Source organism: Mobula birostris, chromosome 1, assembly GCF_030028105.1.
Source record: "Mobula birostris isolate sMobBir1 chromosome 1, sMobBir1.hap1, whole genome shotgun sequence".
NCBI classification, from domain to species: Eukaryota; Metazoa; Chordata; class Chondrichthyes; order Myliobatiformes; family Myliobatidae; genus Mobula; species Mobula birostris.
In genome coordinates, this window is record NC_092370.1 from 238982699 (window position 1) to 239001524 (window position 18826).

At 40.6% G+C, this 18826-nt stretch overlaps 1 protein-coding gene across 2 annotated transcripts in view; it reads left to right on the forward strand.

Annotated features, from left to right (window-relative positions):
• The window catches only part of setd3 (SET domain containing 3, actin histidine methyltransferase), a 158398-nt gene that overhangs the window by 5558 nt on the left and 134014 nt on the right, over positions 1 to 18826 (forward strand). For both annotated transcript variants that reach the window (XM_072274308.1, XM_072274318.1), the window contains exons 2-3: positions 14762 to 14871; positions 17799 to 17891. In XM_072274308.1, coding sequence (XP_072130409.1) covers positions 14766 to 14871; positions 17799 to 17891 — 199 coding nt within the window. In that variant the 5' untranslated portion in view covers positions 14762 to 14765. The remainder of the gene's footprint in view (positions 1 to 14761; positions 14872 to 17798; positions 17892 to 18826) is intronic.

Here is an 18826-nt window from a genome sequence, read left to right on the forward strand (position 1 = left end):
CTCCAGCTGCTGCCATCTGGGAAATGGTACTGCAGCATAAAAGCCAGGACTAGCAGGCTCCACGACAGCTTCTTCCACCAGGCCATCAGACTGAAGAACTCACACTGATTTGAGCGTACTCTATATCAGGGGTCCCCAAACTTTTTTGCACTGTGGACCGGTTTAATCTTGACAATATTCTTATGGACTGGCCGAAGGGGGTGGGGGGGGAGGGGGGTTCACATTCAACAGTGCGTGACAGGGAATGAGGAAAGGTGCAGCTGACTTGTATTGTTTCCTGGCGGCCGGGTAGCACATCTTTGCGGCCTGTCTCTAATGGCAGGAACAGAGACCCCGATGATCTTCTCAGCTGACCTTACTATCCCCTGCGGGGTGTTGCGATCCGGGGTGGTGCAATTCCCGAACCAGGCTGTGATGCAGCTGCTCAGGATGCTCTCAATACAACCTCTGAATTGTGGTGAGGATGGGGGGAGGGAGATAGACTTTTCTCAGCCTTCGCAGAAAGTAGAGAGGCTGCTGTGCTTTTTTCGCTATGGAGCTGGTGTTGAGGGACCAGTTGAGATTCTACGCCAGGTGAACACCAAGAAATTCGTTGCTCTTAGCAATCTCTACAGAGGAGTCGTCGATGTTCAGCGGAGAGTGGTTGCTCCATGTCCTCCTGAAGTCAACAACCATCTCTTTTGTTTTGTTCATATTCAGAGACAGGTTGTTGGCTCTGCACCAGTCCGTTAGCCGCTGCACCTCTTCTCTGTATGCTGACTCATCATTCTTGCTGATGAGACCCACCATGGTCGTGTCATTTTGTGTTTGCGCAATTTGTTGGGTCTCTTGCACGTTGGTTGCTTGTCTGCCCTGTTGGGTGCGGTCTTTCATTGATCCTATTATGTTTGTGCTGGCTCGAAGGGCCGAATGGCCCACTCCTGCATCTATTGTCTATTGATGTTGTGGTGTTCGCTGAGCTTGGAAATTAGCTTGCAATGATTCTTGGATTTACCAAGTATTCCTGCAACAAAACAAATCTTGGGGTTATATTTGGTGACATGTATGTCCTTTGACAATAAATTTACTTTGACCTTCTATGCATTCAATTTCTGCCGCATGCTTGTCTGATTAGATATTTGCATTAATGAACCAGTGTGAAGTGGCCAGTGAGTGTATATCGATCCATAATTTCTGTCCAAACAGATTACCTGGTGATTATCAGCTGTTTGCAGGAGCTTGATGTGAACAAATCGACTGTTCCAATCATTCATTCCTGAAAAAATTAACAGACACTTGAATAAGTACAAGCACAAGGAAATGGGAAGCAGGATTAGTAGATCAGTCTCCGATTTGCTCCCCCATTCAGTAATGCCATAGCTTTGCTTTATTCATTTAAGGAATGTGTGCTTCTTTCCATCCAGTAGTCAAAAATGTACTTTGATCATTGCGCAATACTCAGTTGCTTTTGAGTCCTGATGAAAGGTCTTGGTCGAAAACAGCAATTGTTCGTTCCCCCAAGAGCTGCTGCCTGAATTGCTCGGTTGCTCCAGCATTTTGGGTTTGTTGCTCTGACTTGCATCTGCAGAAATCTCTTGTGTTTACAATTTATTTTGAAACTCCTCAACTGTTCTTTGTTCAATAAATGAAGCAATCCACAGGCAATAGTCACGTAAAGGCTAATGAGTGGCATTCATGACATACCAGTCCCAAGCAAAAGCAATGTGTAACAAGAGGAAGTTGAACCACTAACCCTTGATGTTTCATTGTAATATTTTCATGAGGAACCCTATCATCAGGATCTTGGTGTTTGCCATTGACCAGAAATTCAGCTGGTCTAGATGTTCATCACCATCCAGAACAAAACAGCCAATTTCTTTCTACTACGTTGTGTATTAATTTCTTATACCTTGGCACATGATATTATGTTTACCATCAAACCGGTAAACTTCATTTGTAGAGTACTTGGACAGCATCTCTCAAATTCTTAACCTTTACTGACAAGGAGAACTTGAGCAGCCTGCATACAAGAGCTCTACCACTGGGAAATTCCACTCAAGCTGCACAGAATACCAATTTAGCCTTTAATTGTAAACTGGGTCTAATCCTGGAACTCCCTACACGATAGCAGCGTGTAAGTATTTTCTCCAAGGACTTGGCAATTAGGTCATAAGACACAGGAGCAGAATTAGGCCACTCGGCCCATCGGGTATACTCCACCATTCCATCATGGCTGATTTATTATCCCGCTTATCCTCATTCTCCTGCCTTCTCCACATAACTTTTGATGATCTGAATAATCAAGAACCTATCAGCTTCAGCTTTAAATATACTCAATGGTGTGGCTTCCACAACCACCTGTGGCAATGAATTCCATGGATTTGCTGCCCTTTGGCTAAAGAATTTATGAAGATGGCTCAGCACCAAGTGCAGTTAAGGCCTGGTAATGTGCTTTCATTACCAGCGTTGCCCAAGCCTCAATGCTAATTCTTTTTGGAAAGTAGCCAAAGTCCAGCTGAATGAGTATTGTTTGAGTTGTCTCAGAGGATGGTGGTTCTCTGAGGCGGCATATTTGCTGAAGGTCAGTGCAATGCTTCGTGAGATCAGGGTTCAGTTCCTTCTGGAGTTTGTACTTTTCCCCCGTTACAGCGTGGGTTTTCTCAAAATGCTCCAGTTTCCTCCCACATTCCATAGACTTACTGTTAGGGTTAGTAAGTTGTGGACTTGCTCTGTTGCTGCCGGAAGTGTGGTGATGCTTGTGGGCTGCCTGTCACAATCCTCACTGATTTGATTTGACGTAAATGATGCATTTCTCTGTATGTTCCATGTACTACTATTACTACGACGTCGACTCAGGCCTAGGGGGCCGGTGTCGGGCAAAAAAGGTTCCGTGTACATGTGACAAAAATATCTAATGTTTCTTTTCATGTTATCTGCGCTGGGATGTTGTGAAGGCTAGGTCATTGGAGGTATTGAATGGGACTATTTATGGAGAAGGCTAATAGATTTTATTTTTGAAAGATCAGTGGTTTGAGAAGCGTGAGGGAACTGGCAATGGAAGAAGAGCTGAGTCCTGAGGCGGATTAGTCTTAATTGTGTTGAATGGCAGGGCAGGCTTGAGGAGATAGGTGACCTACTCAGAATCTGGTTTAATGTCACTGGCACATTGTGAAATTTGTTGTCTTTGCGGGAACAGTACACTACAGTAGAACAAAAGTGAATTACAATAAATGTATGCAATAATTAAATTAGTAGTGCAAAATAGAAATAAAGTAGTGAGGTAGAGTTCATGGGTTCAGTGTCCATTCAGAAACCGGATGGCAGAGGGGAAGGAGCTGTTCCTGAATTGTTGAGTGTGTGCCTTCAGGCTTCTGTATCTCCTACCAGATGGTAGCGATGAGGACAGGGCATAACCTGGGTGATGGTGGGGGGGGGGGGTGGTCCTTAATGATGGATTTTTTGATTAATGATCCTTAATGATCAAAAATCCTCACCTTTTTGAGGCATCGTTCATTGAAGATGTCTTGGATACTATGGAGGCTAGTGCCCATGATGGAGCTGACTGAGTTTGCAACTCTCTGCAGCTTATTTTAATCCTGTCCAGTAGCCCCCACCCCTCAACCAGACGGTGATGCAGCCAGTTAGAATGCTCTCCATGGTACACCTGTAGAAATTTCTGAGTGTCTTTGGTGACGTACCAGACTCCTAATGAGATATAGCCACTGTCGAGCCTTGTTTGTAGCTATATCGATATGTTGGGTTTGGGATGGATCCACAGAGATGTTGACATAAAGAAACTGGAAATTGCTCATTCTTTCCACTTCTGATTCCTTGATGAGGACTAGTGTGTGTTCTCTCGTTCTACCCTTTCTGTGCAGAAGAAATGTCGGTACACTATTATAGTAACAAGCAGGAGTACAAAAGGAGAAGTAAAGCAGAAGATTAATGAAAAGGTTTCTTCAAAGTAAAATCGTTAACATAAAAATAGAACAAATATTGCTGGCATTGTAGTTGTCAGGCATTTGCAGTTGGAGGAATTGTCCTGATCTGTCCAACAATATTGCCTGACCTGCTCAGGATTTGTGTATTTGTGCTTTAAGGTTTCCATTATCTGTAATACTTTGCTTTTATTACCATGCTGTGAAGTAGCTGCTGCTCAGTAGCCAAGGGAGCTGGTACAAGAATAAAGAAATGCGATTGAAATAAGAAACTTTTTGAGGAGGGTTGCTTTCCATTTTAAAGATTATTGGGCACTTTTTTTTTTAAATCTTGCAACAGAATGGTGCAAGTGAAAACAAAATGCATCATTGTGACATAATGAAATGCAGTTCTGTTTTTCTCAATCTCCAAACCAAACCAGCTTGCCAAACATTCCTTCATGGTTGTGGATTTTATAAACGGGTCATGAAAGCTGAATGTGCTGCGTAAATCTTAAACTGCACCTTAACCATTTATTGTCATACTTTTTGCTTTGCCTCGGACATATGCATAGGATAATCTTAAGAACATAAAACAATACCACACAGGTACAGGCCCTTCAGCACATGATGTCAGTGCTAATCATGATGCTAAATTATACTAAATCTCCGGCACATAATCCATGCCCCCACTCCCCCCCCCCCCCAACTCCCTGCATGTTCCCATGCCTGCCTTTTCATTATTGCATTACTGCCTATTATGCCACTGGCGTTTAGAACAGCCATGAAAGTCCTCCATCTCTTGTCTGTCTTTGGTTGTACACAGAAGGATTCTTTGTTGCTGTTTCTATAACAATTTTTTTTTTTTTTTTTTTTGACCAGTCTGGGTTGTTAGCCCTGAGCTGAAGCCCCAAATTTGGTGGACCACCCTTAGTCTGGCCTCTACCCTTTGATCTGTTTGGCATGGGTGACCCTACCAAGAGTCAGAGCACAAGACCCTAACCAACATAGTTCTCTGGGTTGAGGCAGACAAGCCTCCAAACCCGATGACAAGGTTGTGCCTCTCTAAATACCACAATTGTGTCGGATACCACTGCCACTTTTCATGTTTCCAGGCCTACACAACTCTTCTGTTCAAAAATAAAACTACTTATCCTGCACATTTTCATTAAACTTTCCGATTTCCTCTTCCAATTCAAAGGTTCATTTATTATCAAAGCATGTATCCATATACAACTTGAAATTTGTCTTCTGCAGATAGCCATGAAACAGAGAAAGAACAGGAAGGTCGTTCAGAGCAGAACATCAAACCTACTCCCCCCCTCCCCCCCCGTACAAGAAGAATGGTATCACAATCATCAACACCCAATACACTCTCCCCTGCGCAAAAGAACCAACAGAACATCAACCCCCGAGCACCCTCCCCTCACAAAAACAGGAAAGGAACAGGCAATTATTAAAAAACACAGTATATAAAAACCATAAGGCTGGAAAAAGTCCACGGTCTATAAACGCAATAGTCCAATCCATAAACACAGAACTACATTACCATCCTACGGTATCTCCAACATTGAAAGTGAGGGACCACATGAGTGCAGAGAGGCCTACCTGCCTGCCACATGAGCCACAAAGCAACAGGCTGCTCACAGACTCCCTCTCTGGCAGCGATTAGAGGGCAAGTAGTCTGCGTTGAACTCTCGCTCACTTTCCATATTTGCCTTGCTGTCTCAATCTTCTTCGATACTCTAATTGGTGATGAATGGACATCTTAACCGGTGAAATGGAGTCGAACATTGGCTCGCACCCCGTCTTGAAGTATCTTTGCATTGAGACCATTCAAGTGGGCGCTGTCTTCCCGGAATCTTCTCGGAGACAGCAAAGTGGGAGCGTTGCACACTGGCACCATCTTGACCAGAAGTAAAGCTATAACCTCTAGTGTTGTATCCCGGGAGCACTGACAATTCCTCTGTCCCTCACCACCCGCAGTCCCTCCCCCAGTGCTCAGCCCGATGAGTTCCTCCAGAAGGTTGTTCATCTCTCCATTAATCTGCTATTCTTTGTTTGGCAGGAGATTGTTCAAAGTAAATTTATTATCAAAATACATATGTTACCACATACCACCCTGAGATTCATTTTCTTGTGGGCATTTGTAGTAGATTAAAGAAATACAATATCATGAATGGGGGGGAAAAAAAAACAACACACAAAGACAAACAACCACTGTGCAAAAGAAGATAATCTGCAAATACAAAAAAAAACCCAAAGATAAATATGTAAATGATACTGAGAAGTCGAGTTGTAGAGTCTGTGAAAGTGAGGCCATAGGTTGTGGAATCAGTTCAGTGTTGATTGAAGTTATCCACGCTGCTTCAGGAGCCTGATGGATGAAGGGTAATAACTATTCCTGAACCTGTTAGTGTGGGCCAAGACTCCTGTACCCCCTGCCCGATGGCAGCATTGGTAAGAGAGCACGGCCTGGGTGGTGGGTGTTTGTGTTCAGGACTACATTTGAAAAGAAATGCAAATGTGGTTAAGATGCTCCTGAAATGTGTAGGATCAGAAAGTGATCATCAGCAAATCCTGAACATCATGGCACATATAGATAGGCGTCATATGTTATGGCGAAAAGGTTATGGGGATCAAAAGTGGAGAAAGTGAGCAGTTTCAAGTTCCTGGGTGTCAAGATCTCTGCGGATCTGACCTGGTTCCAACAGATCGATGTAGTTATAAAGAAGGCAAGATAGTGACTATACTTCATTAGGAGTTTGAAGAGATTTGACGTGTCAACAAATACACTCAAAAACCTCTATAGTTGTACGGTGGAGAGCATTCTGACAGGCTGCATCGCTGTCTGGTATGGAGGGGCTACTGCACAGGACTGAAAGAAGCTGCGGAGGGTTGTAAATCTAGTCAGCTCCATCTTGGGGACTCACCTACAAAGTACCAAGAACATCTTCAGGAAGCTGTGTCTCAAAAAGGCAGCATCATTTATTAAGGACCTCCAGCACCCAGGACAGGCCTTTTCTCACTGTTAACGTAAGTTAGGAGGTACAGAAGCCTGAAGGCACACACTCAGCGATTCAGGAACAGCTTCTTTCCCTCTGCCATTTGTTTCCTAAATGGCCATTGAACCCTTGGACACTACCTCACTTTTTTAATATGCAATATTTGTTTTTGCATGTTATTTTTTAATCTATTCAATATACATATACTGTAATTTATTGTTATTTTTCTTTCATTTATTTTTTTTCCCTATTGTGTATTACATTGGACTGCTGCTGCTAAGTTAACAAAATTCCATATCACTTGCCAGTGATAATAATTCTGATTCTGAATGGGGTTAAGAGGGATAATAAATCACTCATGGTGGAATGGCCTAATTCTGCTGTTGTCTGTTAGTCTTGTGGTCTTTGCCACTTTTATCAATTCCTGTCAGTCATCTTGTGTTCAGATACTCCTGCAGTATATTGACATACAATAAGTCCATGTATATAAGCTAATCTTGTGTATATCCAGCCACACTCAACAGTTAGTTGTACATTAAGTTTTATATGATTTGCTTATATTTTTTTCAATCCTGCATTGGATCTGAATCATTTCATTCACCTGCAGACTTGTGTACTGAAGAATGACAATAAACAATCTTGAACCTTGGAATATTTGGTGATTTTTGTAATATGTAGTGCCCTAATGTCACTGATCTTTCATCAGCTAACTTACCATCCAGGGATTCCCAACCTGCGGTCCACAGACCAACTTTGGGGAAGCAAGCTTAAAACTTTCCTGCACAGTGTTAAATTGAAGCAGAAGTTGAAGTGTCTTTGAAGAAATATTGAACATGTTTGAACATACTCTCCACAATAGAACACTCCAGGTGTACTGAAAAGCCACACTTGCAGCTTTTTAAGACTCAACTGTTAATTTAGAGATTATTTTCTTTCTATCTTTCAGGAATGAATATTCCTGCTAACTTTAGCATATTATCATCACTAATAAACAGTAAGCATTCATTTCTTTTCCACAGTTTTATTAAAGTTTATCCCACAATACAAGCGTAGCCATATCCAGCAGCAAGTTATTGTCTTTTCTGTGCCTGGGGCAAATTGTGCTTTAAAATAGGTTTCCACATTCCACTGGAAAGTCTGACATTGTCTTGTTTCAACCTAATTGTACTTCCTGGGCTTGTGCATGATCAAACAGTGAGACAGAATTTTGTACTTGAGTAATAGCTTTAACTACAAAAATGTCTGAAAGTATTTTGCAAGGTTGTAATTTTCTTGACAAAATAATAGGTAATCGCTGCATGGGATGATCAAAATCCATTTGATCAAATCATCCCCTTTAAAGATGGTCATAAAAAGGAAGCCAGGGAACTATTGAAATGTATGTCACAGAAGGAGTCATCACGAGGCAATCTATTATAATCACACCAGTCAAACTATTTGGACAAAATTGGCTGTGCCTCAGTTTATAGCTTTGTGGGTGATGGTGAATGAAGTACTTTTTAAATGTGTTGAGGATTTTTCTTCCACCATCCCGTCATGCTTAGTCACTACACCTTTGGTTTTAGAAAAGCAATTCCTCAACTCTGCTTCACTCTTCAATTGCTTTAGAACTGTACTCTTGATGGTGATCCTCCATTAAAGGAAATTCATCCTGTAACTGTCGTAACTTTATCCATCTCAGTTAAATAACTTTCCACTTCCTCTTTTCTAAAAGAAAAGGCCCCAATTCAATCAATTTTTTTGATATGACTCAACTTCTCTAACTGGCAGTATTTTTGTAAATCTGTGCTGTGTCCTCTGGTTCAGTCATATCCTTATGTAATGTGACCAGAACTCTATACAATCTTCAGCAGTTCTTTGAGATCAAAAATATCTAGCTTCCTGTTCAGTTCTTGGGATCAAAGGTGAGTGATGAGATCCATAATGGATTTTTAACTTCTACCCAAGGTGAAATAGGTGATGCTTGGCAAGGGTGTGGGTCTTGTTGGGCAATCTGATAAGCTATTTTCAAGATTGTTTAATGTCATTTCCTATACACAGGTGTAAAGGAGAACGAAGTAATTGTTACTCCAGATCCAATGCAGCTCAAAAACCCACAAAAGATAAAGAATACAATAATAATAAGACACATAAATGTAAATGCATAAGATAGCTTGTATTCGTTGATTGTATGTCAATAAAATGATGCTAGGCTATACATAAGGTGATGCTGGAAAATAATAGAGTGGTGATGGCGTTAGTAGGTGGAGTTGTTGTTCGCCCTTACTGCTTGGAGAAAGTAACTCTTTTTCAGTCTGGTGTTCCTGTCATGGATGCTACAGAGCCTTTTCCTTGATAGGAGAAGGACAGACAGTCTATGTGCAGGGTGGATGGGATCCTTTATGATATTACTGGCCCTTTTCCAGCACCTTTCTGTATATATGTATGGTATTTTCTCTCAAATATTTTTTTCTGAAATGCAGCTTAAATTCTATTGACCATTTGGTTAAATTCTATTCACCATTTTTCTGGCTCTACAAGAAGTCCATGGATGTTCAGTGCAAGGCCCTTCCTTTGGCATGCTTCAATGAAGTTGATAGCTTGGACCTCAGCCTCTGAGCAAATGCACATATGAATGTTTAAATTTGTGTGGTATCTTTGTAACCTCTGGACTTCAAACAAAAAAGTCAGTAAACTACTTCCAAAGCACTGCTGCAACAGTCAATTTGTGTACAAGCAAGTTCTCACAAAGAGAAATCTGGTCATGATCAGATCTGTTGGATATTGGCTGGAGGTAAGTACTTGCTGGAACAATAGGAGTAACACCCTCAGTTTTTGAAATGATGCTTTTGGAGCTTCATATTCTCCTGAAAATGAATATTGAGCCTCCATGAAACCTCTCATTTGAAAGAAAACATATGACCGTAAGACAAATGAGCAAATTTGGCCATTTATTGTCCTTCCCTTAATCTTTGATTTCCTTACTAACCAGGAACCTCTGCTTTAAATATACCCAATGACTTGGCCTCTGCAGCCATTTGGACAATGAATTGTACAGATTCTCTGCCTTCTGGCTGAAGAAATTCCTCCTCATCTATGTTCTAAAATGACGTCCTTGTATTCTGAGGTTGTGCCCTCTGGTCCTAGCCGCTCCTTCTATTGGAAAAGTCCTTTCCATATCAAAACTATATTTAGTAGTGCATGACTTCTTCTCTAACACTGAAGTAACAGCCCAGGTTTTTGCTCTTCAGTGACTCCAACTCTCAATCATCTTTAAAAATGTAAGTTTTGATTGAGGTGCCAAGATTTGCTGTGGCCTGCAAATGATTCAGCGTTTTTCTCTGGCTGTCAAGATTTCTTTTCTGATTTGCAATACATTGTATGCTACAAGTAAATTTAAGCAATTAAAATTTATGATCGGATCCAAGCACATAATTACTGATGGAAAAATTCTTGTGTTTGGATATAATTTAAATTTCTTGATCTTCCCTGTATATATAGTACCAGAGAATGGTTACAAAGTACCAAAGTGAGTACAGCAACCAAGGAAGATGCTGTTAATAGTTTGTGAAAGGATTTAATCATTATCTAAATCAGTAAGGCATTTAATCCGGCAAAAGCAATCAATTTTGAGAGAATAGAAAACTTGTGTAATAGTGGAACTAAAGAACTTTGGAAGCAATCTTGGGCAGGGTGGTTGGACTTTGCAACTTTGATTGTTGTTCATCTGCTTAAATATCCAAAACTTGTGGATGGGGGAATTAAGAATTAAGTATAGTATAGTCTCGTGAGACCATGATTTGCGCCTTGGAAGGTTTCCAAGGCGCAGGCCTGGGCAAGGTTGTATGGAAGACCGGCAGTTGCCCATGCTGGAAGTCTCCCCTCTCCACACCACCGATGTTGTCCAAGGGAAGGGCACTTAGGGCCAATACAGCTTGGCACTGGTATCGTCGCAGAGCAATGTGTGGTTAAGTGTCTTGCTCAAGGACACACACGCTGCCTCAGCTGAGGATCGATCTTCAAATCACTAGACCAACACCTTAACCACCTGGCCACGCACCAACACGGTGGGAGAATTATGCTTGCAATTAATGTAAGCATTTGTGTATATTTATGTGTGTATATATATATAATTTGCCCCATCTCAATTTAAATGTATGCCCTCTGGTATTAGACATCTCAACCCCGGGAAAAAGATACTGGCTGTCTGCTCTATCTTTGCCTCTCATGATCATATAAACCTTTATTAGATTTTTCCCTCGTGCTGCCCCACACCAGAGAAAACAATGCAAGTCTGCCCACTAGTTAAGCATCTTCTGCATCCTCTCCAAAGCCTCAACATCCTATAATGGGTGACCAAAATGCCAGAATACTAACTAGAGTTTTATAAAGATGCAACATAACTTCCCGACTCTTGAACTCATCTCCTTGACTAAAGCGTGCCGTGTGCCACCTTTGTCACCCATGAACTGTCAGGGAAGCTGCAGTATGGACTTGGACCTCAAGGTCCCTCCACACACTTGTACCTCTAGGCTCCTCTGGTTCAAATGCCATCAGATTGCAACTTTCTACTTCATACAAAATCTTTCATAGCTTGCTCAGAAACATATAGTGTGGATTTGGTTGTATCTCCTTATAGACTTTCAAGAATTTTGGAGGCACCTTGCAGTATATTTTATTGCAGTAAGTATGTTATACAAGTTATATGCTAGTGTCATGTTGATTTTTGGGATTGGAAGCTCAGTGGCCAGTTACTTCACCAATTTACACAGACACTAAGATAAACATATAGTAGATTTTTAAAATGAAAATCTCTGACCCTTCTACCTTATCATCACTTGGAAGAAATCATTTGATCTTAAATTATAGGAACCCATTCAGTTTTATTGCAGCACTTGATATATTTAAACCAGAAGCTGAAAAATTCTTGATTAGTGAGTGTGTCAAAGGTTGAAGGGAGAAGGGGTTGAGTGGGGAAAATGAATCAGCCATGATTGAATGGCAGGGTAGGCTCGAAGGCCTGAATAGCGTAATTCTGCTCCTGGTTTGATTGCAAAATTTGCTGACAATCTATTTAAAATTGCTAGTATTGTGTATTTCACAGTTAGTCCTGAAGCAGCAACATGATTTTCTTTTCCTGTGTTGCACTGACTGACACTGCCACCAACAGTAGTTGTACGATTAATGGTAATCTTGGGTTCCACTCCAAGCACGGAGTGGGATTCTGCCCTCAGAGATCTGTCAGATTAGTTTTAATACTACTCTGAACAATTCTTTTTATGTAACAATTGTTGGGGGGGGGGGAATATTTTTATACTAAGATAGTTTCATTTCAAAACTATTATTCCCTTTCCCCTCCGGGGCATCTGCAGTAACCACGGTGGTTACTGCTTTGTGCTGAAATAGGCCATCTCTAGGCTGTAAAAGCTGTTATTATTTACAGCATTGGCCTTAATCTTTGGGAACTGCTAATATAGATGTTTTTTTTTAGTCCATTTAATACCTTTGATTTTTAGCAGCGTAAGTTGATCACAGATTGAATGATTTACTGTTTCACAGTTAAACTGCTGGACTTAGTGTTTCCCTGTTCCGAGTGCCTACTTACACTATCCATCAGTGTGATTTTTTTTTTTTTTTTTGGAAGTTGTTCCAATTTTCTTTTGTGTCTTTAAGAATAGGAGGCATTTGGACAAAGTACTAGACTTGCTCAAGTAAGTAGCCCCCTCCCTTTATATCGATGCTTCTGAACTTGCCAAATTCTCCAGATCTGTTTCTTTTCTGATAAATGGACAAAGGAATTCACTTGGCTTATTAGTCATAGTCATACTTTATTGATCCCAGGGGAAATTGGTTACAGTTGCACCATAAATAAATAATAATAAAACTATAAATAATTAAATAGTAATATGTAAATTATGCCAGGAAATAAGTCCAGAACCAGCCTATTGGCTCAGGGTGTCTGACCCTCCAAGGGAGGAGTTGTAAAGTTTGATGGCCACAGGCAGGAATGACTTCCTATGACGCTCTGTGTTGCATCTCGGTGGAATGAGTCTCTGGCTGAATGTACTCCTGTGCCCACCCAGTCCATTATGTAGTGGATGGGAGACATTGACCAAGATGGCATGCAACTTGGACAGCATCCTCTTTTCAGACACCACCGTCAGAGAGTCCAGTTCCATCCCCACAACATCACTGGCCTTGCGAATGAGTTTGTTGATTCTGTTGGTGTCTGCTACCCTCAGCCTGCTGCCCCAGCACACAACAGCAAACATGATCGCACTGGCCACCTTAGCTCAACAATCCAAAGTCATAGTCTTTGTATTTGGATCCACAAATATTTTGTGAATGATTTTTTTTTTGTTAGATATATGGTCTACCTAGAAGATTATACATGCTGACTTGTACATGAATTACAATTAACTAGCATCAACAAGGTTGGCTTTTAGTAGGTTGTGTCCTGTGCTCCAGCTCAAATTTAGTTTACAGTTTTTGCTTCTTTACCTGTCCCATTGAGGCCTGTTTAACAACCCATTGATTCCTGCTTCCAAATCAGAACCGCTCCAAGCTTCCCAGTGTGCAGTTGCTGAGTGCAAGTTATGATTTTGCTTGTGTATGAGATGTTCCATTTGTTTTAAATTTACTTTTGATTATTAACATGCAGTGTGCTTCTAATCGTTCCTTTTTCTTTTACCCACAAGGACACTTTGCACTATCTTCTCTGCCACTGTTCAATATTTCACCCTACTGATACTTTTTAGATTTTTTAAAAGTTTACTTTATTTTAGAGTTACAGCACGGAGTAGGCGTTTTCATCCCTTTGAGCTGTGCTGACAGTAATCCCCAACAAACTCTAGTTTAACCCTAGCTTAATCATAGGGCAATTTATAATGGCCAATTAATCTACCAGCTGGTATGTCTTGAGACTGTGGGAGGAAACCAAAGGACCCAGAGGGAACTCATGCATTCCACGGGGAGAAGGGAAAAACTCTTTACCGCGGGTACGAGATTGCACTCCGAACTGTAATGCCCCAAGCTGTAGTCGGGTTGTGCTAACCGCGACTCTTATCAGTTTGCATTCTCTACTGATGCGTTCAGAATTCTATTAATCCTACACCTTATACAATTTCCTCTTGAGCTCTAAAGGGTCAGGAACATATTAATTCATATTACAAGTACAAATGCAATTTTGAGATAAGATTCCTACTGGTTCGATAGGTTAACTATTGAGCTCCGCAGTAGGAAAGATGCTTGAGTTTCATCTTTGTGGATAATCTATTCCCTAGTGAATATTCAGGCTTTTATCAGCAGAAGCAACATTTTTCAGGTTATCTGTCCCTCCCTCCCTCCCTCCCTCCCTTCCACCCTCCTTCCTGGCCCAAGACCCACGACATCCAACAACCTACCAATTTAGCCCTAGTCAAATCACAGGACAATTTACAATAATCAATTAACCTATTAACCTGTAGGTATTTGAAATGTGGGAGGAAACCCACTTGCTCACAAGATGAACGTATGAAGTCCTTACAGATGGCACTGGACTCTTCATACTCCAAGCTGTAATAGTGTCACAGCAACTGCTACGCTACCACAGCACCCATGATCAGAATCTTGTGGAACCAATTGGGGGAAAAAAATTAAGCAACAATAAATTTATTTACCTTTAATGTTAATTACTTTAAAACACAAAACATACCTTTTTTCCCTAATGAATATCAGAGACTGTCTTCAATTCAATCGACCCTGCTGGGTCTGTTATCAATGTTTGGTGTAAAGCTGAGGGGACTTGTTACTTGAAAACCTTTTAATAATTGCCGGCCTCTGGCTTCCTTAATGTGTAGACTCAACTAATGTGCAATTCTGATCTGCTGTATTTTCTGACAGAAAAATGGGCAAGAAGAGTCGAGTGAAAACACAAAAATCAGGAGGAGGTGGGGCTGCAGCCACTGTTTCCACAAAGGAAGTAATGAATCTGATAACTGAATTGTTACAGAGTAAGTATGTCAGTAGCATATTTAATGCGAGGTCCTTTGTTTGCTCACAAGGCAGGCACTTTGAACAACATGGTGAAAAGCTGGTAAGATTGAATTGAGAACTCATTTTAGATCTTGCTCAATTTCATCTTCAAAATCTCTGCAGTTGTAGGTATTTTCCCTTTTGTTTCTGATCAACTTTGCCAAGTGGTTTCTAATTCCTGGAAATGCAATATTCTTTTGAAAATCTGCTTCACTAAGTTTAATTTTTTTAGAAAACAAATTCCTTGCAAAGTCTTTAGCTCTTGCTTGCGCCCCCCCCCCCCACCTCCCAACCCATTTTGACTCCAACCTCCTAATCACATTCTGAAGTCATTATACCCTTGTCCTCGGTTGAATAAACTGTTAATATTTCTATAACCTTTGGTCCCCATTTTCAATTGCCAAATTCCTTTATAAATTCGCCTGGAGTCAATCACATGCTCTGGTGGTTTGAGCAGCATATGTACTAACAAAGCATTGAGATTTATTGGTTTGATTTAAGCTAGCTATTTTGCAGTTTTCAATAATCCTGAAATTGTTCAGAGTGAATAGTATTATAGGAGACTGATTTGAAGAGAATAGAGCGAGCAAGGTGATGATTTACCACAACATACTGCAACAAAAACTGGATATAAGTGGTTCTTTAATTCCTCTTTATCTACAAAAAAAAATTCTTTCACACAGTGGAAAATCTGCTCAGGACAGAGGCGAATTAGAAAGAATCGGTCACCTAATCGCAAAGAAAGCTTTTGGGACATTGGCCTTCATAAGTCAATGTATTGAGTACAGGAGATGGAATGTTATGTTGAAGTTGTACAAGACATTGGTGAGACCTAACTTGGAGTATTGTGTGCACTTTTGGTCACCTACCTACAGGAAGAATGTAAGTAAGTTTGAAAAAGTAGAGAAAAAATTTACAAGGATGTTGCTGGGATTGCAGGACCTGAGTTATAAAGAATGATTGAACAGGATAGGACTAGAAAATAGGTGCAGGAGTAGGCCATTTGGCCCTTCAGGCCTTTTCCATGAGATATAGAAGATTGAGAGGAGATTTGATAGAGGCATGCACAATAATAAGAGATAAAGATAGAGTAAATACAAGCAGGCTTTCTCCACTGAGGTTGGGTGGGACTACAACCAGAGGTCATGGGTTAGGGGTGAAAGGTTTAAGGGGAATATAAGGGGAAACTTCATCACTCGGAGAGTCATGAGAGTGTGGAACGAGCTGTCAGCACAAGTGGTGCATGCCAGCTCTATTTCACTGTTTATGAGAAGTTTGGATAGGTACATGGATGAAAGGGGTACAGAGGGCTATGGTCCCGGTACAGGTTGATGGGAGTGGGCAGTAGTACAGCACAGACCAAATGGGCCAAAGAGCCTGTTTCTGTGCTGTACTCCTCTGACTCTGATCCTTAAGTTCAAAATACATTTATTATCAAAGTACATGTATGTCACCAAATACTACCCTGAGATTCATTTTCTTGTGGGCATTTGCAGTAAATACAAGAAACACTGCGGAATCAATGAAAAACAACCCACAAGATGGACAAATGACCAATGTGCAAAAGATAAGGGAAAAAGTAAAAGGAAAAAAACAAACAATAATAATAAATAAGCAATAAATATCGAGAAAATGAGACGAGTGTTTGAAAGTGAGTTCATAGATTGTGGGAACTCTTCATGTTGGGGTGAGTGAAGTTATCCACACTGATTCAAGAGCCATTGTTTTACTTGACAAGAATTGTCTGTGGAGGAAAGGCTATTAATTAGGAATAGCATCTTGGTTAGCCAAAATACTGATCAAATCAGAGGTTTATGGGAGTTCAAGACTTTTTTTTTAAGGTGGGCAGAACGGGCTAAAACAACATTTGACAAATTATGAGAAACGTTGATGGGGTAAATGAGAAATCTGTTCCAAGGCAGCAAGATTTGGGTACCCGGGTTATGGACTTTTGATGAGCAAAAAAAGAGACAGCCATTGTAAGGAATAGTTTTGCACTATGTTGTGGTTAGAAAACATTATAGAGTGAGATTTTATGTGTAACATTACAGAAGATGCAAGATTGGGGCAAGGGAGTAGGTCTAACTATATCACTACAGGAGCAGTCATAGACAGGTAAGATCGAGTCTCATTCTAGGTAATGCCTTGAGTTTGTCAAAACAAGCTACATTAATGAGAAGAAGAAACCCTTTATTATACTGGAACTGTTTGCTGACTCAAGTCATTCTCAGGTCGGGTGTATCACAGCTGGTTTCCGAGTGAAGCTTCTGAATGAATTACATGCCTTGTTCTCAGCCTTCAAATCCCATTGTGATTTAGCTTACTGTACAAACTGTTACTGTTTTCTAATGAAGTTGGGAATGTTTATTCCTACAGTAAGGGTATTTTTATAATATATGGACAGACGTTTGAGGCTGGATAAACTCCTTGCTCTTGAAGAGAGGTAGCAACAGTCACGGGAGATATTAATTGATTGATTGATTGATTTAACGGCACATTGCGCAACAGACCCTTCCGGCCCAAGGGGCTGCACTGCCCAGCAGCCCGCCTATTCAACCCTAGTCTAGTCACAGGACAATTTGCAATGACCAATTAACCTACTAACTGGTACGTCTTTGGACTGGGACGAAATCCTCACAAATAAACGGAAAGAACATACAAATTTTTTTTTTATCAGAGAATACTGAAATTAAACTCTGAACTCTAACACCCTGAGCTGTAATAGTGTTGTGCTAACCACTATGCTGTCATGGCACCCAGTTTAGGCAGTTTCATATTGGATGTGAAAATGAAGTGCTGAATTGTTAATTCAATATGCCATCCCCCAGGGTAAAGCACTTAAGTGGTTTCGTTAACCAGGATATGCTTTATAATATACTTTTTCCACTTTTTAATTGTTTTCAAGAATGTAGTAATCCTTCCACTGCACCGGGAAAGGAGTGGGAAGAATATGTGCAGATCCGAAGCTTGATTGAGAAAATCCGTAAAAAGCAAAAAGGTATGGGTGGCCAATTTTCTTTTTTGGGTTATGGGTTCTCTATGCATGTATTCAAACTCTGGCTGACCCCACGTCACTGTCGATTGCTAACCAGTAACATTAAAATTGGAACAGATTGAAAATGGGAACACATTTGGGTGCTTAATTTCCTGCATTCTGTCACTAAGCTATTAAGTCAAAAATAGAAAGAATAGACTTGGATAAAGTTAAGTGATCCAGTATTAGTAATATTATAGTAGAGAAAAAAATCTGATAATGACTTGCATATGCAGTTATTAATGAGCACCCATACTTCTGATGTGATGAAAGGAAGGTTATTGGTAAAGTAGATGAGGAAGAATGAGCCTAAAGCACAGCATTAAAAAGCTCCCACAGCAATCTTTTGGTGACAGATGATGGGCTTTGTCAGCCATCTTTTGTATGAGGTACAATTGTAGTCAGTGATTTTTCACTCTTGCCAAACCCCCAACCAAGCACCAAGGTCCACTAATTTTACAGAAATTCCTGATGTCACATTCAAAAAATAATGCTGCCTTGATCTCAAAAGCTATTACTCTCACCTGAGCTCTGAAATTTGGTTTGTTTATTTCTGTTTGGACCAAGGCTATAACGATCCTTGGACCAAAATGATATTGGTAGAACACAGAATGAGCATCAACTGTAAAGTTATTAGCAAGTGCGTTGGGTACTGCTTAATAACCTCATACATGACCTTGACCGACATTCTGATGCTGATTGAGGGTAGATGAATGTAGTTATAACTGTATTAGAGTTATACTGCTTTTTGTGAACAAGACTAGGAATTTACTTGGAATTTAAGTGGTTGTAAGTTGAATAACATTTTAGTATAGTGCACTTGTTCCAATGTACATCCCCCAGCTTCTGTCCTTTCATTGACTACTTTTTGTTAGGTTGGGTAGGAATATTCTGTATAA